This window comes from Pezoporus flaviventris, unplaced genomic scaffold, assembly GCF_033815535.1.
Source record: "Pezoporus flaviventris isolate CSIRO_AGI_PZ_B2104156 unplaced genomic scaffold, CSIRO_AGI_Pfla_v1 ptg000080l, whole genome shotgun sequence".
Lineage (NCBI taxonomy): Eukaryota > Metazoa > Chordata > Aves > Psittaciformes > Psittacidae > Pezoporus > Pezoporus flaviventris.
In genome coordinates this window covers 1011716-1031559 of record NW_026892628.1, presented here as the reverse complement: position 1 = coordinate 1031559, position 19844 = coordinate 1011716, and the positions used below count along the sequence as shown (strand labels likewise).

Here is a 19844-nt window from a genome sequence, read left to right as displayed (position 1 = left end):
GGAGACGAGGTCGGCAGCGGGGCCGCGGGTACGGACACGGGGCACCCCCCCCCCCCGCCCTGCCCTGCGCCCGCAGTGACCCCCAGAGGCCAGTGATCAGCAGTGATTTATTTCTTCACACCATTTCTGGAATACAGTGATTTTTAGGAAATTTGTCTTTTTTTCTTTTTTTTTTTTTGTTTGTTTTTTTTGACACTTTTGACATTTGTACAGTACAGAGTTAACTCTTCCATAAGTAAACTTCACCAAAAAAATAGGAAAGGGGAAGGGGAAGGGAGGTGGGATTTGCAGTCAGGGAAAAAGGGGGGGGGGGGGGGGAACCTGGAAATTAAAAACACAGAACTCCAAGAAAAATAAATAAGAGGGAAGCAAGACCTCCAGGTCCAGGTTTGCTACAGGAACATCCACGTGGGCACAGTCTCCACAGAAGCACGGTACTACAGGAACACAGGAGGAGCCGAACGCCCCGTAGCAAATCAGCAACACAATGGTCCCCATGGAGGCAAAGCCGGGGTTGTACCAAGGTCCCCATCCCCAAAGCAGGGCTAACTTGCTGCAGGCTGCTCGGCCGAGCTCTCGGGGATGCATCTGGGTGGGTTTTGGGGGTACCTTTAAAGAAGATTTCTCTTGCAAAGATATTCACAAGCAAGGTTACCACAGAGAGAAAGAAAACCTGGATGCACCAACACGGCCACAGCACAGCAGGTCACGCACAGCGTCACTTCTACACCTATTTACAAGGGGTTCTTCTTTATGTACAAGGAGGAAGACGGCGGGAGCATAAATTAGCATCTATTTATACAAATAAACAAGAGATAGGAAGTATCCATCCATCTTGGGGGGGGGAAGAGCCGGGCACAAAGAGACCCCCCCCCCAAGGAGCTCTTTGGGCAGGCCAGGCTGGGGATGGGGACATGGGGAGGCCCAGCGGGGATCTGAGGTTTGGGGGGGGGGGTCCCACTGCAGCTCCCCACAAGGGCAGGGGGTGCATCCCTGCTCCCAAGGGAGGGATGGGATGGGGGGTGAGCAGAGAAAATAGTATTCCTCAGGGAAAAGGGGGGTTTGGAGTGATTAAAAGCAGAACAAGGGGGGGGGGTGTCTACCAGCCCAGGCTTAAAAATAAATTAAGGGGATTGGAGGGGGCAGAGCCTAACTGAAGGGGGGGCTCCTAGAGGGGCTGCAGCCCTTTCGGAGGTATCAGCAGCAAAAGCCCCCGTGGGACCCCCCCCAAGAAGAGGGGCTCAGGGGGAGGAGAGGGGTGCACTGACCAGTATTGAGGGGTGTTGGGGGGGGGGGGGGGGGGGGCTTGGTCCTAGCAGGCACAGTCCTGGTGCGGGGGGGCCTGCTGGTCCGTGAGCTGGGGGCCCTGCTTGGCGCCGGTGACCGCCGGGTCGGCCGTGTCCAGCGACTCCGACATCTTCTCGCAGATGATGTCCACCAGGCGCTCGAAGGTCTGCTTCACGTTGATGTTGTCCTTGGCGCTGGCCTCGAAGAACTCAAAGCCTGGAGGATGCAGGCAGAGGAAGGGGACACACACAAACACACACACACACATGGATATAGATCAGGGCTGTGCCCAGCAGAACCCTCCCCGGCTCCTCCTCCCATCATTAACCAGTGAAGGGATGCGTGCGCTGCACACACCTGGACCACCCGGCTCCATCCTTGCCCCTGCAGCCACCCAGCTCCATCCCCTCGGCAGGTTTCTGGTGCTGCAATGGGAAGCAGCATCACCTCCCCACACACCCCTTCCCCCGGTGATGCCTTATTCCTTATGCACTGAGGGACAAGTCACTGCCGCTCTCAAAGCAGAATGACAGGGAGGGAATCCAGCCCTGAATTCAATGACATGGGGGTGGGGGGGCAGATGGGTGTCCCCCCCACCCCGGCTCACCCAAGTGCTCGGCGAGCTGGCGGCCCTTCTCCGAGGAGACGACGCGCTCATCCTCCATGTCACATTTATTCCCCACTAGCAGGACCTGGGCGTTGTCCCACGAGTAGGTTTTGATCTGGGTGGACCTTAGGGGAAGGGAAAAAGGGACCGGATGATGGGGGGGCAGAGATGGGTGATGGGGATGCCTGGGAAAGGTATTTGGGGGGGAATGGACCCCCCAGAACCCTGCCTGAGTGCTCACCAGTCCTGCACGGCGTTGAAGGACTCCTCGTTGGTGATGTCGTACATCAGGATGAAGCCCATGGCACCGCGGTAGTAGGCGGTGGTGATGGTGCGGTACCGCTCCTGGCCGGCTGTGTCCTGGGGTGAGAGCAGCACATCAGCACCGTGCCACCCGGCCGGGGACAGCAGCACCAGCATCACCCCACACACACCACCACCACCACCACCACCACCCCTGCGAAGCAAACAGCCCCACAGCAAGCACCCAGTGCCGGGGTCTCACCCAGATCTGCAGCTTGATGCGCTTGTCGTTCCGGTAGATGGTCTTGACCTTGAAGTCGATGCCGACGGTGCTGACGAAGGCCGGTGTGAAGGAGTCGTCAGCGTACCGGAAGAGGAAGGAGGTTTTCCCCACGCTGCTGTTGCCGATGATGAGGATTTTGAACATGTAATCGAAGTTCTGGTCCGAGGATTCCTTCTGCCCATAGCGGGAGTCGGTAGCGGACGCCATCTGCAAGGCAGGGACACAGGAGAGGCCATGACAGGGATGGCAAACGCACCCGATGCCAGGCCCCGGTGCCACCGGTTTCCCACTGGGGCAGGCACGGTTTGATCCTATTTGGATTGGGAGCTGCCACCAACACGGGTGATTGGGCCCAAAGGACTCTGCAGGGCCAGGACCCATCACCCCCAATGCAGCCACCCCAAGAAGGTGCCTGCATCAAAGATGGGGTGCAGAGAACCCAGCAAAGGGGGGACCACAACCCTGGCAAAAGAGGGGGCAACACAACCCTGGCAAAAGGGGGACCATGACCCCAAGCAAAGGGGGGGGGAACACAACCATGGCAAAAGGGGGTACACACAACCCTGGCAAAGGGGGGGGACGACATGATAACCCTGGCAAAGGGGGTAGACACGACCCTGGCAAAGGGATGGACATGATCCTGGCAAAGAGGGACACCACGACCATGGCAAAGGGGGGGGGGGGGTGTACCACGACCCCAGCAACGGGACTGCGGCTGCATTGAGGGCGCTGCAGCCTCTCCCGCATCTCCCCTGCAAAATGGCACCTGCAGCAGTGCCCGCACACGCCGCGCTCGGTGCTGCGGGAGCCGCCATGGGAGGTGCGGGGTGGTGGGGGGGGAGATGATGCTGGGATGCAGGGGATGGGTGGATGCGGGGATGCACGGCGCCCCCCCCCCCAAATGCATCTTTCCCCCCCCCCCAACACCGTTGCAGTCAGCTTCTCGCTGCCCCCTCCCCCCCCCCCTCAACCGGGTACCCCCCCCCCCCGGTACCGGGGGGGGGGGGGTACCCGGTTGAAGGGGGGGGGGTAAGAAAAGGGGGGGGGGGGGATGTCGCTCGCTCACCTCCACGCCGCCTCCTCCTGCAGCAACTGCAGAGCCCGGGTGACGTCTCGCTGGGGAGGAGAAGGGGCGTGGCGTATGTAAATGATGTCGCGACGTCACCTCCCGGGCCCCAAAGCGAAGCGCTGATTGGTGGTCAGCGCTCTGCGATAGACACGGTGCCGGGCGGGGTTGGTGGGCGCCGCCGGGGCTCCCCCCTTGCAGCGCGCAGTGGTGCGGTCCGGCGGCGCCTCGGCTGGGCCGCGGGGGGAACCATTCGCTGGGGGAGCGGGGGTGCAGGGCTTTCACAGCCTCCCCTGTCGCGATATGACGCCCTATCGCCACAGCTCCAACCCCCCCCCCCCCCCCACTTCAGGCCTGCAGCTTCATCCCCATCCCCAGACAGGGGTACCTGGCCGTGTACGCCAATGTCCTGCCCGAGCCTCGAGGGGATTAGAGGGAGGCAACATATGGCTGCTCCTCAGGGATGCGTCGAGGATGTCACAGCCTGTGCAAGGATGGAGCTGGACACCCTCAGGCTCTGCCTGGAGCCCACTGGGTGCAGGGACATGGCCCTGAGCCTCCTCAGCATCACGGCACGGCCGGGAGGCAGGGATGCATCCAGCCGCACTGCACCTCCCCCGGGCATGGGCTCCACCGCCCTCCTTGGTGCCTGGGTGATGCCGCCCCTCAGCCAAGCAAGGGGTGAAAAGGGTTTTTCCATCAGCTCCCGGCCCGCTCCCTGCCCCTGGGGCTGGATCTGGAGCTCTGGGAGCCTGGTTCCCATCAACCTGCCGGCGCCCAGCTCCGCTTCATCCGGAGACGGGAGGGGGGGAGATGCCGAGCACCCGCCTGCGAGACGGCGCTGGCACCGCTCCACCCGCCGGCTCCTGCGGCACCCAGCGCTGGGATCCAGCAGGGATGCGAGAGGAGCACACGGGAGCCGGGGCCCCGGTGGGGCAGTGCCACGGGTGGGGACGTGTTTGCAGCCGTAAATCACCGTTGGGAGCGATGCGGAAGAGCGAGGGGAAGGGCTCAGCGCCGCGCCAAGCCGGCGGTTCAATATTTACCTTAACCCGTTGCGTTTGGCAGGGAGGAGCAAGCTTTTGTTCAAACACGGAGCAGGGGGGGGGCCCCCACACCCCTCCCTCGGTGCCTGGCAGGAAACGGGGCCACCAACCACGCTGGGCATTGGCACTCCCAAGGCTCGTGTTCGGAAGGGAACAAACCAGGTTTAATCTCTGGGAAGTGAAGGAAGACCAAAAGGAACCTCAGGGGATGCCCCGGCCCCTGTGGAGACACAGAGGGGGGGGTCACAGCACCCGCTGGGGCCCCAAGTGCAAAGTCCAAAGGCAGCGTTTCGAGTGCTGATGGCAGAGCGGGACCGTGTCCTGACGTGAGTGCACCCGGGGAGGGGGGGCTTGTATGGAAACGTGAGCTACAAAAGGCTTGGAACGGTGAACCCGGCCCTGAATAAATAAACCACGGGCACCGGCACTCGGCCGTGCTGAGGATGCTGGCACCAGCACCCTTCATCCCCCTCGCCGGCCCTCCGTGGGGCTGTGTTGGGCCAGGGGCCGCCTAGAGAGAGGTCAAAACGCCTTTGGCCCCATGGAGGACCTCGTCCCCGGAGCCCTGTGAGCCTCCACGTCCCCACGGTGGGATGGGGCTGGGGCACAGTGTTCCCAAGCCCTGTCTGAAGAGCACAGGGGCCTTTTCAGCAGAGTCCTTGTGCCCATCAGGACCCCCCCAAATGGGGACAAACTTTGGGTCCCTCCGTGTCCCTGCCGTGCTGATGCTCTCACCGGGGCAGTGCCCAGTCCCACATCCCTGCGGCAGCGAGGGGGACCCACGGCCGGTGCCGCTACGTGCCCAGGGGCAGGAATGTGACGTTGCCCTCCGTGTCCAGGCACAGCCCCGCAGGCCCCGGCTCTGAGCACCCACTGCCACCGCTGTCCTTTGGCATCATCCCCTCCAGTGCCTGCCGGTTGTCCACATCCCTGGGGCAGGTGACGGGTGAGTCCGAGTCCCCAGGGCCGGGTGACAGGCACTTGATGTCAGCCGACCCCGAGTCGTCTGTGGCTGGTGTCTTGGAGCCACTGTTGTCCTCCTCCAAGGGGCTCTCTGCGCCCTCCGGCTCCGTGTCCAGCTCCCCCTCCTCTTCCTCCTCCTCCTCCTCCTCCTCCTCCAGCGTCAGCTCGAACTGGAACCTGTCGGTGCTGGCAGGGGATGCTCCATGCCCCGCGGGCGGGGGGGACGGGCTGCGCGGGATCATGCTGTGGTACCATTCCCGGTTGTCCTCCAGCGTGTCCAGGAGCTCCTGCGCGTCCGGGTGCACCAGGTCAGCCCACGTCTCCCACAGCGGGTGCGCAATGAAGTCAATGAAGCCCACCTGAAAGAAGGCAAAGCTGAGCCCTCAGCCCTAAGCCCTGTGGAGCCCCCTCTGACCCCCCCCATGATGCTGCCCTTACTTGGGACTTCTCCACAGAGGCCGTGTGCTTGTCGCACATGGGGCTGATCTCCATGCCCTTCTCCCGCTCCTGGTCGCCTTGGTGGAAGAACTCCACCATGATGCGGTCGGTCCATTGGCGGTACAGCTCCAGCGGCTTGGTGGGGTTGCTGAGGTCGGCGCAATGCACCATGTTCTGCAGGACCTGGGGAAACAGGGGCACAGACCTGAGCACATCGGCGCTGCTCAGCCTCGAGGGGAGAAGCTGCGTGGAGACCTCAGAGCAGCTTCCAGCGTGTGTGAAAGGGGCTACAAGGATGCTGGAGAAGGGCTCTTCATCAGGGACTGCAGCGATAGGACAAGGGGTGATGGGTTCAGACTGAAACAGGGGAAGTTCAGGTTGGAGATAAGGCAGAAGCTCTTCCCTGTGAGGGTGCTGAGGCGCTGGCACAGGGTGCCCAGGGAAGCTGTGGCTGCCCCATCCCTGGCAGTGCTCAAGGCCAGGTTGGACACAGGGGCTTGGAGCAAGCTGCTCTAGTGGAAGGGGTCCCTGCCCGCGGTTGGAGCTGGAGGAGCTTTAAGGTCCCTTCCAACCCAACCCATTCCCTGATTCTATGACACAGCCACGGCATCACTTCAGAGTCCTCTGTCCCCCAGGGCCACCCCCCTATGCCAGGAACCCTGTTGGCCATGGCCGATGGTGTTGGGAGATGGAGTGGCACCAAACAGGACGTCCCAGCAGTCCTGTCCAGAGACAGGACCAGTGCCTGCAATGCCAGGAAGGGTTCCCTGCATCCCTGCACTCACCTGGATCCGGTCGGAGTAGTTGTCCAGCAGCAGCACCCCGAGGCTCGTCACCTTCTTGGTCTCCACCATTGTCTTCAGATCCGCCAGCAGATTCATGTGCTTGGACATGTCCGTGGCCAGCACCTGGATAAGACAAGTTGGGAACAGGGCTCAGCCTGACCCCCCCACAACCCCCCCCAGCCAGGGAGGGGGGGTCAGGGTTCCCCATACCATGTCGATGACCATTTTGCGCAGCGACTGCCTCTGCTTCTTGCTCAGGTTCTGGAAGATGTCGCAGTTCTCCTCCTGGAGAAGCTTGAAGCCCACGGCCAGGTGATGGTTCTCCAGCACGGAGGCGTCGTTGTACATCAGCGCCAGCTCCGAGTCTGCAGGATGGCACCGGTCACCCCGGGGCAGCTGCTGGAAGCCAAGGTCCCCCTGTTCCCCCCCCCCCCCCCATCATCTCCATCCCTGTGCCCCAGCTCACTGGTGTTGATGAGGAACTGGTTGGAGACACCAGGGTGGTCAACATCATGGATGGCGCTGGCAAAGATAGCGGCCATGATCTCCAGGTCCGTAAAGACAGCCTAGGGATAGGGGGAAAAGGTGTTTCTGATGGGCTACGGCCCTGCCAGACACAGACAGTGGCTTTGGGTGAGCAGGGCTCACCTCCAGAGCAGGCGTGGAGAGGAGGACATGGGTGGACTGAGCTACATCGGCGGCGTGGATGTTGTTGTGATAAGCCACGTCAGCGTGGTAATGGTCCTCCAGCGTCAGCATGTAGGTGATGAAGGTGTCAACGGGGATGCGGAAGGTCTTCATCAGGTCACGCTCCTGCAGGGAGGGCCAGGGGTTGGCTCATCCCCATCCGGGCACAGGGATGGGGCCATCCCGCTGGGATGCTCACCTGGAAGATGCTGTACATGAGGACCGTCAGCGGGCGGTTGCCCGAGTACTCGGCGACTTTGAACACGTTGAGCCCCCACTTGTTGGTGTCCTCCAGCTCCTGAGGAGCAGAGGGACAGGGGTCCATGTGGGGCCAGTGCCAGGCACCCCAGGGCCGCCTGGGTCACCCACCTTAGCCAGCAGCCCCTCCTGGTCCGTGCGCACCCCGAAGCGAGGGATGCCGGCAGCGGCCAGGCTGGAGCCGTGCGTGAGCTTCCTGACGCCGCTGATCTGGGACATGGGGCGCTTCCGACGCTCCTTCTCCTTGTCCTTGGCCAGCGCCGACGGGATCTCCACCTCGTGCTGCTTGTCTGGGCCGGCACAGGGGACCGTGAGCAAGACCGGGTTGGGGGGGAACCCAACGCCAGGACCCTGCTGCCGGCAGAGGTGGCACCGAGGTGGGGGGGGACCTCACCCAGGAAGGTGCTGGAGATGTACTCGGAGACCTGGTTCCCGGAGCGGCTGGTCTCCGAGAGCTGCGTCAGCTCCCGGCTCAGCATCCTCTTGAACTGGGGGCAGCGGGCAGGGCTTAGAGGGCAGTCAGGACCCTGCTCCCCTCCCCAGGGGCTCTGTGGATGCTCACCTTGTTGGAGGCCATCTCGCCGACCGAGTGCCGCGTCTGCAGCGTCTCCAGCTGGTCCAGGCACCAATCCAGCTCCTCCAGGGTCTCCCGGGAGAGCTTCTGGTGGGCATCTTCTGCTGGGGACACCCATCAGCTTGGCACGGGGACCCGCCATGGGGACACACACAGGCTACTGGCCACGGCATGTCCCTTGCCAAGACAGTGGATGGGAGCACACAGGGGGATGCAGGGAAGCAGCCAGGACCAGGGGCTAAGCTCAAGCATCCCTGGGTATGGGGCTCAGCCTCATCACACCACCCCCATCACACACAGCCTGCCCCACTGGCCCCATGGGGTGAGAGCCAAGCCTGGGGCTCCCACGGGGCCCTGCTCATGCTGGGTTTTATTAATGGAAGGTTTGACGTCAACCGGAGCCTTCCCACCATGGGAGGAGCTGCCGAAAACCAGGCATGGATCCCAAAGGACAAAGCCACGGTGCAGGAGGGGCCTTGCTGCACCCCCAAGGGCCCAGCAGGACCCATCCACAGGGATACAGGGCCAGAGAGGTCACCACAGGAGCAGCATCCCCCCCTTCCCCGCCGGCACTCACCGGTGAGGCTGGCCTTGCTCCCGGAGGGCAGGCTGCTGCTCGATCCTCGCCTGTGGAACATGGTGGGGGGGCTCAGCAGACGGGACCCCCATGGCGGTCCCCCCTTTGCCATGGGTCAGAGTCTGTCCCCGTCCCCCCCCCCACAGGCAAGACCCTCACCCTCCCCATCCTGTGGCCAACTCACTTGATGCCAGCGTGGTCCTGCAGGTGGGTCAGGTTGCTTCGGACCGTGCGGAGACTGGCCAGGACCTGGGGGGGGGGGGGGGGGGGGGAGGGAGCTGGGGCAGGGCAGGACCCCCCCCGGGACCCCAACCCCAGTGCTGGGCACAAGGGCCCCGTCCCCTCTTCAGGAGGGCACGGGGACAGCACCCACCTGTGCGAAGGGAGTGACAATCATGTCTTCTCCATGCCTGCGGGAGCAAAGGGAGCGTGAGCAGCAGGGAGGGCACTGGGGGGGTCCCGGGGACCGGGGCGGGGGGGACGGGACACTCACAGGTCGCTGGCGATGGAGGAGTTGCGGGACATGGCTTTTGGGGACAGGTCGTAGTCGCTGTCGGAGCGGTACAGGAAGGACTCGCGGCGCTGGCCATGGCAGAAGGTGCCTTGGAGGACCAGCCCCGCACCAGGGCTGGCCTGGGGGTCCAGCACGGCCCGGCCGGGGGGGCCATTCTCCAGGTCAAAGCTGCAGGGGGAGAGGGGATGAGGCTGGAGTGGAACGGGTGGCCCAGGGACCTCAGCCCATGGGCACAGCTCGGCAGATGCCACCCGGTCCCCATCCTCTTCGTGGTGCCTCCTGCGGTGACGCCAGTCACTGCCCAGCCTGGCCCTGCCGGCTCCTTCACCCCAATGCTGAGAATGGCCACAGCTCAGTGCATGTGGAGCCCCACATCCCCAGTGCGGGCTTAGCAAAGGCAGGGTTGTCCCATGGCACCCAGGTCGTGATGCCCCTGGCTCCAGAGACCCTGGGAAGAGCCAGCTCCTGCCTGTCCCCAGCACCATGGGTCCCGATTGTCCCAAGTCCTTGAAAGCCCTAAAGCCTCCATCCAGCCTGGCTCAGGGCGCCGCGTCCCATGGGGGGGACAGAGTCCAAACCACGGCACGGAGCCAAAGGATGTCAAACGACAGCAACCGCTGGGGAAACCAAGCCCTGGCCCTTGGGGACACCCCAACCAGAGCCACCAGGCAGCCACGCGGGTCTGGGGGGGGGTACAAGGGACATGGGGACAGGGACAGTGGCCCCGCCATGGTGGCTGTGGCTGCTTCACCCCCCTCCTCCTGCTCCATCAGCACTGGGGTCATGGGAAAGGCTGCAGGAGGGACACAGTCTTCCCCCCCCCCCCGCCATCACCATGGGGACAGGGACATGGGACCCCAGCAGAGCACTGGGTGAACTGGGGGAGCTCATGGGGCCACCCCGTCCCCCCCGCACCGCCGGGTGCCCAGCACCTACCCGATGCAGGAGTGCCTGCGGGATGGGCACCGGCTGCCCGGCTGCATCGCCCCGGTGCCCGCGGCGCGGCCGTCCCCGGCACTGGCAGCACCGGGCAGGCACCGGCTGTGCCACCCCGCAGCCCCTTGTTTTCCTGCCTCGGCCTCGCGTCCCCGATGGTACCGGGGACACAAAGCCGCATTGTGGCTCCGACGGGTGATGCCTGTGTCTGGGTCCAGCCCGGTGACAGCCCCCGGGGTGGGCGGGGGGGGACACGAGTCCCCACACCGGGGCTGATGCCGAGTGGAACTCCCTTGTTTCAGTGACAGGATGAATACCGGCCGTGCGGGGCCGGGGGGGCCGGGGGCTGCTATAAATAGGTGCTATTGCTGCTGAGGAGGGATCGGCTGATCCCCACAGCGCCCACACAAGTGGGGCTGGCACCCACCAGCACCTCAGGGTGCGGGCAGAGGGGCACCCCAAAACCAACCCTATGTAGCTCCATGGTGGGGAGGGCAGCGAGATGCCCGCTTGTGCCATGGGGGCTGCATTGGTGCTTTGCTGTGCAGGATAAAGCCGCTTTTCTCTCCCCATTACGCCCCCCCCCGTGCCATGGAGCAGACGCCTGTCACCCGCAGGGTCCCTGCGTGCCCATCACTGCAATGAGTGTGCCCGTGCTCAGCCACTCTCCACCAACGGCGCCCCCCCCCCCCCCCCCGGCTCAGCCACAGGGACCCCCCCCGCTGTCCCCTGCTTGTGCCCCACATCCCTGCGGCTCCACAGCCTTGGGACTTGCCACAGCATTGGGGGGAGGTCCAACATTGACCCCATCCCAGCAAGTACAACCCTGGAGCTTCCTCCTGCCCTTTGCTGGGGACCCACCAGCGTTTCCCCCCCCGCCCCGTCCTTACCAGAGGGGATGCGCCACGGTGAAGCGCCGCTGCAGGCGGATGCTCTGGTTCATGCGGAGCTTCCTCCAGAGCACAGGGGGAGTTGAGGGGGGGGGACGCGGCGGGCGAAGCCCCCGGTGAGCGGGGCGGGGGGGGCAGCATGGCCCGGCACAGGGACCCCTCGGGGCGGCGCCGGTGCGGAGCAGGAAGCGCGCGGCCGCCCCAGCCCCGGCCCCGGGAAAGTTTCCATTCCCCCCCCCCCCCGGGAAATCAAACAAGCGCCTGGCTCCGGAGAGAGCAGCGCGATCCCCCCCCCCCCTCACCCGGTGTCTGGTCCCCGGTGCGCGGGCACGTGGCCCCTCGCTGGCCCCGGGCCACCCCCGTGTCCCGAAAGGGCAGCGGTGCTGTGCCCGCGCACCGGGGACAGCGGAGCCCCCCCACACCCCGAGCGAGCCAAGGGACAGACCCAGCGGTGCCAACCAGGGACGGGGCTGAGGCCGGAGCATCCCCGGACACGCGGTGGGGCTGTGCCACTGTGGGAGCCAGGAGCGCCTCGATGCCTGCTGAGCCCCGCTCTGAGACAGGGAGCAGCAGGATGAGGCCGGCCCCGCTGGATGGATCCCGGCTGTTCCCGACGGACACAAAAATATCCAGCAGCTGGCAGGGACTCAGGAGGGACAGCAACGCCCCCCCCCACCCCTTCCTCCCCTGATAACAGCACGGCAGGGACCCCGAAAACCACGGGATAGGGGTGGAAGGGTCCCCAGAGATCATGGGGACATCAGGGCAGGGGGCCGGGGGCAGAGCTGCCCTCCCAGCCCCTGGCACATCAGGACAACCAGTGCCCGTCCCCAGGACACCCAGTCCCTGTCCCCTCCGGGCTCGGCTGTCCCCATCGCACACGTGTCTGCGGCGAGTGACACCGGAGCCCCGTCCGCCGGCTGTGCCAGCCCCGTGCTGTCCCCACAAGCCGGGCTGGGACGGGCACGGAGGAGGGGAACGGCCCAAAAATAACCCTGCAGCGGGGCCGGAGCCACAGCGGGAGGGAGGGACCAAGGTCACCCCCGGGCAGGCTGGCAGCCGGCTGGGACACGGGATGGGAACAGGGAAGGGGGGAACGGAGAGAGGGGTTGAGGACAGGGATGGGGACAGGGATGGGTGATGGAGACAGCTGGGATGGGGATGGAGGGGACTGTAAACAGACAGGGATGGAAAGCACTAGGACAGGGGAGGAGGGTAGGGATGGGTGGTGGGGTAAAGGGGATGGGGCAGATGGAGACGGAGGGGATGGGAATGGGGACAGGGATGGAGGCGATCGGGACAGATCGGGGCCGGAGCAGCAGGGACGGCAATGGCAGGGTCTGTCCTACGCCGGCAGCTGGCACCGGGCTCTCTGCCGGTGCCGGTGTCCCGGTGCCGCTGTCCGCCCGCCGGTGCTGAAACCGGGAGCGGCACCGACGGCAGCGCCCTGCCCGGTAACCCCATCCCGGTGCCACCGGGGCAAGCAAACACCTCCCCCCCCCCCCCTCGCCCCGTTCCGCTCTTACCGGGGGGGTTCGGACTCGTCGCCGCTGCTGGGGCCGCTCTCCTCGATGGTGAAAACCACCCGGGAGCCCTCGGGCTGGGGGCCGCGGGCCCCCTCCGCCAAGCGGCAGCCCAACGGCGGCAGCAACGGGCTCCCGGAGAACCGCCGGCGGACGGCGCCCAGCGCCGCTCCCGCTCCCGACGGGGCGGCATCGGCGGCGTCGCGGCAGCGCTGTGGAGAAGCAGGGCAGCGGTGAGGGGCGCGGGTCCCGGTACCCGCTGTCCGTGTGTCCCCCCCCTCCGCGGAACGGGGGTCCCCTGCCCCGTGGCCTCCCTCCACGCCGCCGTTACCGGGCGCCGGTAGCACGCGGGTGCCCCCTGCCGGGCACGGTGCCGCGCTGCACCCCGCGGTTACCGGGGGTGGGGGCACTGCCGGTGCACCGGCAGCGATGCCCGCAGTGCACGGAGCCGCAGAGACATTTCCCCCCCCCCCCCCCCGCCACTGTCGCCAATGGAGGGGACCACCCCCCCCCAATGAGACCCCGCCTGAAACCCCCCCGGAGCCGGCACTCAGTTTCGGAGGTGAATAATAATTAACCGCCCATTAAGGGGATAATTAACTCCGCTGAGCGCCGCCGGCCCGGTTATTGCTCCCCGGGGGCCCGGCGCTGGGACGCTCGTACCGGGGACACCCCCTTCCCCCCGGTCCCGGTTTCGGTCCCGGTCTCACCTCCGCGCCGAGGAAGGGCAGCGCCGTCCGGCTCCGTCGCATCGCGGTCCCTGAGGAGGGGGGAGCTCAGGGAGCCGCCGCCGCCGCCGGTGGGGCGGGGGGGGGGGGGGGGGGTGTCGGCGGCAGGACCCGGCCGGGACCGGGACCCGCGGGTTCCTCCCGCCCGTGATTTGTGGGCACCGGGGCTCGGCCGCTGCCCGAGCTCGGGCCCCGCTTGGGGTTTCAGGTGCCCCCAAGGGCCGTCGGGGGCCGTCGGGCCGAGGCCAGGGGGTGGCCTCCGTTCTGCGGCACCCACGGAAGCCATGGACCCGCTGGTGCCTCGTTAACAATCAGCCACGGGCACCCGTTACCCGCTGTCTGTGCGGAACCGGGGCGCACCGGGGGTGACTTATGGACACCGCCCCCCCTTGTAGTACTGAGCCCCCCAAGCCCTGACCAGCACCCGCAGCACCCTCAGCCCAAACCCAGGTGATGCCGGGTCCCGGTGTGAGGGTCCCCCCTGCCGCCTGCCCCCAGCCCCTTACCGGCGCCCGGTCCTCGCCGCGGCCCCGCCGAGTGCAGCGGAGCAGAAGGAAGGCGATGTGCGTGCCTGGCCGCGCGCTCCCTCCCATCCCATCCCACCGCGCCGAGGGGGGGGGGCTGCGTGGCCCCCAGCACCCAGCGCAGCACCGCACCCACCCCGTGGGCTTCAGCCGGGGGGGGGGGGGGGAACCCCAAAAGCGGTCGAGGCCTCCCCCCGGGACCGGGCTTTGTCCCTGGGGATGGAGCAGAGCAGAGGGGAAACCAGAGCCAAGGCAGCAGCTTCTTTATTGAGCAGCGGGGGGGTCACCTGGGTTGCTCTAGGAAAGAGAGACAAAGAGCGGGGTGAGTGCCCGTAGCACGGCCCCCATTGCTCCCCCCCCCCCCCGGTCACTGCCAGTTGCCCCCCCCGCCGCCCCCCCCGGTCCCTCCCGCACCATGGGCACCTCGTCCAAGTGTTGGAATCGGGGGGTCCTGCTCCGGACAGCCGCACCAGCAGCACCGCTGCGCCCCCCACCAGCAGGCAGATGAAGAGGCAGATGATGGTGACCACGGCAGGGCTGGGTTTGGTGGGGGGCTGCGCTGTGGGGTGGAAATGGGCACCCAGTTACCCCCCATAGCATTGCCAAGCCTTGTGCCCAAGCACCACAGGAGGTCTTGGGGCGAGAGGAGCTCAGAACTGGCTCCAGCTCCCACTGCCAGCACTGGTCCCACCCCTCACAGCCCCAGAACCCGGCTCCCACATCACCTCCAGGGCTAGGGATAGGGTCCAAGGAGGATGGGGCAGCCCAGGGGGGCTCTGGGCTCCCCCAGGGACCAGCACCCCTGAGCCCCTCTGCCCCATTGTGAGCAGGGAGTTTAGGGGGTCCCAGGGCTGCTGCTGTGCCCATGGGCACAGGTCTGGGGGTTCCCTGCCTGCACGGTGCCCCCCCGGCCTGGCTCTCACCGGAGCTGCCAACCACGGCGCTGGTGCCCATGGCTGGTGCCATTCTGGTGCTGGTGGGACTGGGGCTCACTGTGGGTGAGCTGGGAGCAGGAGGGGGCTTGGAGGACCCGGGTGAGGATGGGGCTGGTGCTGCCGTGGAGCTGGGGGGATGTCCTGTGGCCGCAGAGCTGGGCACGGCTGGGGGGGATGGAGACGGTGCCGTGGTCACACTCGATGGAGATGTTGCTTCCACCGAGCCCGGTGTCCTGGATGGAGATGGTGCCATGGCCGTGCTGGATTGAGACATTGCTTCCACCGAGCCTGGTGTCCCGGATGGAGACGGTGCTGTGGTTGTGTTGGATGGGTTTGTCAGAGCTCCTGGTGATCCCGTTATCCCAGAGGGAGACGATGCTGTGGCTGGGTGGGATGAAGATGTTGGTGCTGCTGGCTCTGACGTTGCAGCTGTGTCGGAAAAAGGTGCCTTAAGCACCATTGAGGCCGGTGTGCTGGATGGGGACACTGTGGTGCCTGGGTTGGGAGGAGGTGGTGTAGACGCTGCTGCTTTGCTGGTTGGAGACACATCAGCCGTCCCCGTGTCAGAGCCAGATGGAGACACATCGGGTGTCCCCCGGCTGGTGGCTGCGACTGAACTGGATGGGGACTGTGACACTCCTGTCTCTGAACCGGTACCGTGGCCATGGGCTGTATCTAGAGCGTGGAGGAGAGACCTGGTCAGCAAGGACACAGAGGGGACCAGAAAACGGGATTTGGCCAATAGCAGATCCCAGAAACCCCGGGTAAGGAAGAGCCTTGTCCCAAGCCATCCTGGCACAGGCACAGCGCCATGGGGGACAAACCTGTGGCAGTGGTAGGCATGTGCCATGGCACAGGGACATGTGCCAGCCGGGCCCCTGTGGCACACACTGGAGACATCGGAGCTGTGGCCACGTGGGACATGGCAGCGTTTGCTGGGCAGTGCCTTTATCTGCCTTACCCTGTTTGCACAAGGGGAGGAGCAGGGCCAGCCTGGCCCCACGGCACAGCCAGCACCCAGCGTGCCCGGTGCTGGGGGTCCCCACAGCCACCAGACCCACCCGGATGGGCCATTCCCATGTGCTGCAATGGCAGCAAACGCCATCGCCAAGCGCTCAGCATTGGGGGGGGGCAGCTTCTGAGCTGGGATAAGTGCAAAGAGGCACCTCAGGGTACAGCGGGGATGCTGGGGGTCCAGGCTGGAAACAGGGGCCCACAGCAGCACAGGCACCAGAGCCCCCAGGGTGGTACTGGAGCATCCCCACTCCCGTGAGCCGGTTTGGCAGCACCGGAGCCCGCATCCTGCCCTGGGTGCTGCCAGCCACAGGTGACCAGTCCCCAAAAGGGGCTCCTGGGACCCCCGGGGTGTGCGTGCAACGCCCCCCCCCCCGTGCCCCCGGTGCCATGGGGCTGCGGACACCTCCGCAGGGCTGGATGCGGCCCCACCGAGCAGGGCAGGACCCCCCAGTAACCCCATTCTTGTCCCTCCCCAGTGCTGCAGGAACACGGAGCCCCCGCCCCCGGTGCCACCGGCGCACACAGCCCCACCGGGACCCCCATCCCCGGTACCTGCGGCCAGCAGGGCAGCGGCGCAGCAGAGCAGCAGGCGCAGCGCGCTCCGGGCCATGCCGCTGCACCGGGCACCACCGGCACCGCGCCGCCGCCTTTATCCGCCCCGCCCGTGGCGCCTCCTGCTGGCAGCGGAGCGCAGCGCAGCGACTTCCCCCCCCGGCCCCCCGCCGCCCCGGACCGGGAGCGCATCCCGAGCACCGAGAGCACATCCCGAGCACCGGGAGCGCATCCCGAGCACCGGGAGCGCATCCCGAGCACCGGGAGCCAGCGCTGCCTGCAACGGCCCGGGAGGGGGGATATGGGAGATGTGGGGACAAAGGGACCCGGGCACACGGGGACAAAGGGATGTGGGGACACGGAGTGCAGGAACATGGGCATGTTGGGACATGGGGACCTGGGCACGCAGGGATCTGAGGTGCGAAGGATGTGGTGAGCTGGGGACGCGGCCATGTGAGGACACGGGGACACCAAACCCGGTGCTGGAGGCAGCCGCGGGGCTGCACCGAGCCTGCGGCCGCGCCGTCCATCACCACACATCCGGGGCGCAGCGCAGCCATGTTCCGCGTGGCGGGGAAGCAGCTTCCTCCGGGAGGCCAAACCCGGCCGCCACCACCCCGAGCAGGGGCCCGGTGCCCCAAGGACCGCGGCGATCCCGGTGTGGGCACGGCCCAGCCAGGGCCCAACGTCCCCACATCCCTGGGTGCTGCCCCATGGGATGGAGCCGGGACCAGGCCCCACAGGTGGGGGACGAGAGGAGGAGCGATGGAGGTGCCAGGAAGCCAAGGCGGTTGCCAAAGCCCAGGGAGGAGTCGCTGAGGCTCAACCCCAGTGGGGCCCAGGCGGGTGCTGTGGGGTGACCCCGGGGTGTCAGGGCAAGGGGGTCGGACCCCCCCATGGAGGCACCAGCAGCCCCAAGGGGTCCCTCAGCTGGGGCAGCCGCAGCAGCCAGGCTCCCCTCACCTCCCCTTCCATAGGGACTACCCCAGAACACCCCCAAGTGAGCCCAAACAACCCCAGACCCCCCCCAAGGGAGCCCCCTCTCACACCCAAGTGAGTCCCAGACCCCCCCCAGCCCAAGGCTCCCCCGAACACCCAAACCCTCCCCAATAACCCGATGAGTCCCCTTCTTCCCAACACCCCCTTACCCCCCCAAAGGGCCCTCAGAACCCCCTTCCCAGCCCCGGGGGCAGCCCCACTCCCCTCACAGACACCCCCAATCCCTTCCCAACACCCCGAACCCCCCTTCATTCTCTTCCACCCCCCCCCCGCCCCAAGATGGCAGCCGGCCGCGCCGCTTCCTGCCCGCGCCGCCCCATCCGCTCCCTCCGCCCGACGCAGCAGAGAGCCAGGAGTCGGGCTCCGTGTCCTGGGGTTTTACTGGGGCCTCACTGGAATGTGCTGGGCGCGGGGGGGGGGCCGGGCTCCCCCTCAGTCCGTTCGCGGGGCGGCCCCCCCGGGAACGCTGTGTCCATCTCCCCCCATCGAGGCCCCACAAGTCCACGCCCGGGCCCCTTCAGTCCGTGCCCGGGGAGCAAAGAGGGGAGAGGGGGGGGGTGTGTGCAGGGGCCGTCCCCCCGGGTCCGTCGAGGGTCAGTACGCGGGGACCTGGTGCTGGTGCTGCGGCAGGAGCTGGCAGCCGCTGTTGACGTGGCTGAGGACCTTCTGCTTGAGCTGGGCGACCTGCTCCCGGAGCAGGCTGGCGGTGGAGGCCAGCTCCGTGTTCTGGCTCTTGAGGCTCTTCACCTTCTCCTCCAGGCGGGAGATCCGCTCCAGCTTCCTCTTGCGGCACTTGGAAGCGGCGATGCGATTCCTCAGCCGCTTCCGTTCCGCCTTGATCCGCTCCTGCGTGTCCATGTCGATGGGGGAGAGCGGGGGGCTCTCCCCGAAGCTCGGCACCTCCGGCACGATCTGAGGCTCGTCCTTTAACGGAGGAGGAGGAGGAGGCGGCGGCGGCAGCCGCGGAGGGGGCGCCGCGAAGGGGCCGGGGTCGGCGGCGTAGCTCACGGCCGGGTAACTGCTGAGGTTGGCGTACACCGGCGGCTCCGGGGCCAGCCCGGCGGAGGGCAGCTCGCCCGCGCCGCTGCCGCCCGCCCCGCCGGTTCCTCCTGCCGCCGCCGCCGCTGCCCCGCCGCTCCCCGCCGCGCCGCCGCCCAACTGGTTCTGCTTGTGCAAGTCCTCCAGCGCCTTCACGAAGCCCTCGGCGAACTCCTGCTCCTCGGAAGCGGCCGCTTTGAGGTAGAGGAACTGGCCGGTGGTCGGCGTGGTTGTGACCAGCCCGTTGGACTGGATGATGAGGCGCTCCAGCTCGGGGGACGCCAGCTTCAGCAACCCCAGCTCGGCCGAGCCCAGCAGCCCCGCCGCCTCGCCGCTGGACGCACCCGGTGCTTTCAAAGCCGCCGCGACTTGTTCCGGTAAAGCCATCCCGAGAGCGTCCTTCTTCATCATGCTGCCGCCGGGGAAAGGCAGGAGGAGCCCGGTGCTACCGGAGGACGGGGCGAAGCCGGTGCCGAGCCCGCTCAACACATCATCATGGTAGAAGGGTGTTTCCATCCTCCTCCCCCGCCCGGCTGCGGGGGAACGGGGCCGGGGCGGGGGGGAAGGAGCCCGGAAGGGAAGGGGAAGGGGGGGGGGAAAGGGGGAACCGGAGGTACCGGTAGCACCGGCTGCGTCCCCGCTCCCGCGCGCGCACACGCGACTGCCGCCGCCGCGCCGCCTCGCGCCCCCCCTTTTATTGGCGCCGCCGTCACGGTGACGTCATCGCACCGAGCAGCCATTGGCTGCAGATGACGTCCTCGCCCCGCCTACTTTTTTCTCTCCCCCCCTTCCATACCAGGGGAGGGCGGGACTCGAGAGCGCGCGGGGGGGGGGGGGAGGGGGGCGGGGCCACGCCCACTCGTGCCCCTCCCCCCCCTCTCAACCCCGCCGTTACCGGGGCAACCGGAGGGTAAACGGGAAAACAGCGCGAGGGCCGCTGGGCTGACGTCAAGGCGGGGGAGGGGGCGGTCACGTGGCCCCGCGAAGGCGCGCGCGCCCCCCGCCGGGGATGATGGGCACAAAAGGGAGGGGCGGGACCGGGACCGGGACCGGGAACCGGGAACTGACAGCGGGCAATGGGAACGGGGCACCGGGCACCGACACCGGGCAATGGGCACCGGGATCTGACACCGGGCAATGGGAACGGGGCACCGGGCACGGGGGCTGTGCACCAGGACCTGACACCGGGCAATGGGAACGGGGCACCGGGCACCGACACCGGGCAATGGGAACGGGGCACCGGGCACCGGGGCTCGGCACCGGGACCTGACACCGGGCAATGGGAACAGGGCACCGGGCACCACCACCGGGCAAAGCGGCACCGGGGCTGGGCACCGGGACCTGACACCGGGCAAAGGGGCACCGGGATCTGAC

General features: G+C 66.8%; 6 protein-coding genes across 8 annotated transcripts in view; all 6 read right to left on the bottom strand.

Moving 5' to 3' along the window:
- Positions 1 to 4337, bottom strand: part of THOP1 (thimet oligopeptidase 1) — a 330628-nt gene extending 326291 nt beyond the window's left edge. The window contains exon 1 of the mRNA XM_061474691.1: positions 4319 to 4337. The gene's annotated coding sequence lies outside the window, so the exon portion shown is untranslated. The remainder of the gene's footprint in view (positions 1 to 4318) is intronic.
- Positions 1 to 19844, bottom strand: part of ISYNA1 (inositol-3-phosphate synthase 1) — a 146713-nt gene that overhangs the window by 73473 nt on the left and 53396 nt on the right. The gene's annotated exons all lie outside the window — the stretch shown is intronic.
- On the bottom strand, positions 94 to 3512 carry RAB3A (RAB3A, member RAS oncogene family). Its single transcript, XM_061474756.1, has 5 exons — positions 3487 to 3512; positions 2400 to 2627; positions 2136 to 2254; positions 1895 to 2019; positions 94 to 1503 (listed from the first exon to the last, which is right to left on the bottom strand). Exons 2-5 carry the CDS (start codon positions 2625 to 2627, stop codon positions 1313 to 1315), a joined length of 663 nt encoding a protein of 220 aa, XP_061330740.1. The 5' UTR covers positions 3487 to 3512; the 3' UTR covers positions 94 to 1312.
- PDE4C (phosphodiesterase 4C) lies at positions 5188 to 13428 on the bottom strand. 3 transcript variants are annotated; one of them, XM_061474664.1, is made up of 16 exons: positions 13388 to 13428; positions 12681 to 12889; positions 9308 to 9496; positions 9188 to 9224; positions 8999 to 9063; positions 8815 to 8864; positions 8226 to 8338; positions 8058 to 8151; positions 7775 to 7953; positions 7605 to 7703; positions 7367 to 7531; positions 7185 to 7284; positions 6929 to 7083; positions 6719 to 6841; positions 5934 to 6116; positions 5188 to 5854 (listed from the first exon to the last, which is right to left on the bottom strand). In XM_061474664.1, the coding sequence occupies exons 3-16, from the start codon at positions 9337 to 9339 to the stop codon at positions 5327 to 5329; spliced, it is 1923 nt and encodes a 640-aa protein (XP_061330648.1). In that variant the 5' UTR covers positions 9340 to 9496; positions 12681 to 12889; positions 13388 to 13428; the 3' UTR covers positions 5188 to 5326. The 3 variants fall into 3 exon arrangements, with proteins under 3 accessions (XP_061330648.1, XP_061330649.1, XP_061330650.1); XM_061474665.1 differs by having other exon boundaries at positions 8226 to 8335; XM_061474666.1 differs by lacking the exons at positions 12681 to 12889; positions 13388 to 13428 and adding an exon at positions 10265 to 10934.
- On the bottom strand, positions 14171 to 15937 carry CIST1 (colon, intestine and stomach enriched 1). The gene is given in 4 exon segments (XM_061474742.1): positions 14171 to 14226; positions 14344 to 14390; positions 14393 to 14488; positions 14853 to 15937. Coding segments are annotated over 4 exon segments (1038 nt in total). The 5' UTR covers positions 15715 to 15937; the 3' UTR covers positions 14171 to 14193.
- JUND (JunD proto-oncogene, AP-1 transcription factor subunit) lies at positions 17955 to 19153 on the bottom strand. The gene has a single exon (XM_061474744.1). It carries the CDS (start codon positions 18984 to 18986, stop codon positions 18027 to 18029), a length of 960 nt encoding a protein of 319 aa, XP_061330728.1. The 5' UTR covers positions 18987 to 19153; the 3' UTR covers positions 17955 to 18026.

What these genes read in the sequence shown, in the direction of transcription:
- JUND (XM_061474744.1), bottom strand. Translation starts at nt 18,986, where the DNA reads ATGGAAACACCCTTCTACCATGATGATGTGTTGAGCGGGCTCGGCACC.
- RAB3A (XM_061474756.1), bottom strand. Translation starts at nt 2,627, where the DNA reads ATGGCGTCCGCTACCGACTCCCGCTATGGGCAGAAGGAATCCTCGGAC. An exon ending in TTCAACGCCGTGCAGGACTG is followed by an intron (nt 2,020 to 2,135) that starts GTGAGCACTCAG and finishes CCTTCCCCTAAG; the next exon opens with GTCCACCCAGATCAAAACCT. An exon ending in CCAGCTCGCCGAGCACTTGG is followed by an intron (nt 1,504 to 1,894) that starts GTGAGCCGGGGT and finishes TGCATCCTCCAG; the next exon opens with GCTTTGAGTTCTTCGAGGCC.
- PDE4C (XM_061474666.1), bottom strand. Translation starts at nt 10,311, where the DNA reads ATGCAGCCGGGCAGCCGGTGCCCATCCCGCAGGCACTCCTGCATCGG. An exon ending in CGCAGGCACTCCTGCATCGG is followed by an intron (nt 9,497 to 10,264) that starts GTAGGTGCTGGG and finishes CTCCCCCTGCAG; the next exon opens with CTTTGACCTGGAGAATGGCC. An exon ending in GCGAGATGGCCTCCAACAAG is followed by an intron (nt 8,152 to 8,225) that starts GTGAGCATCCAC and finishes CGCTGCCCCCAG; the next exon opens with TTCAAGAGGATGCTGAGCCG.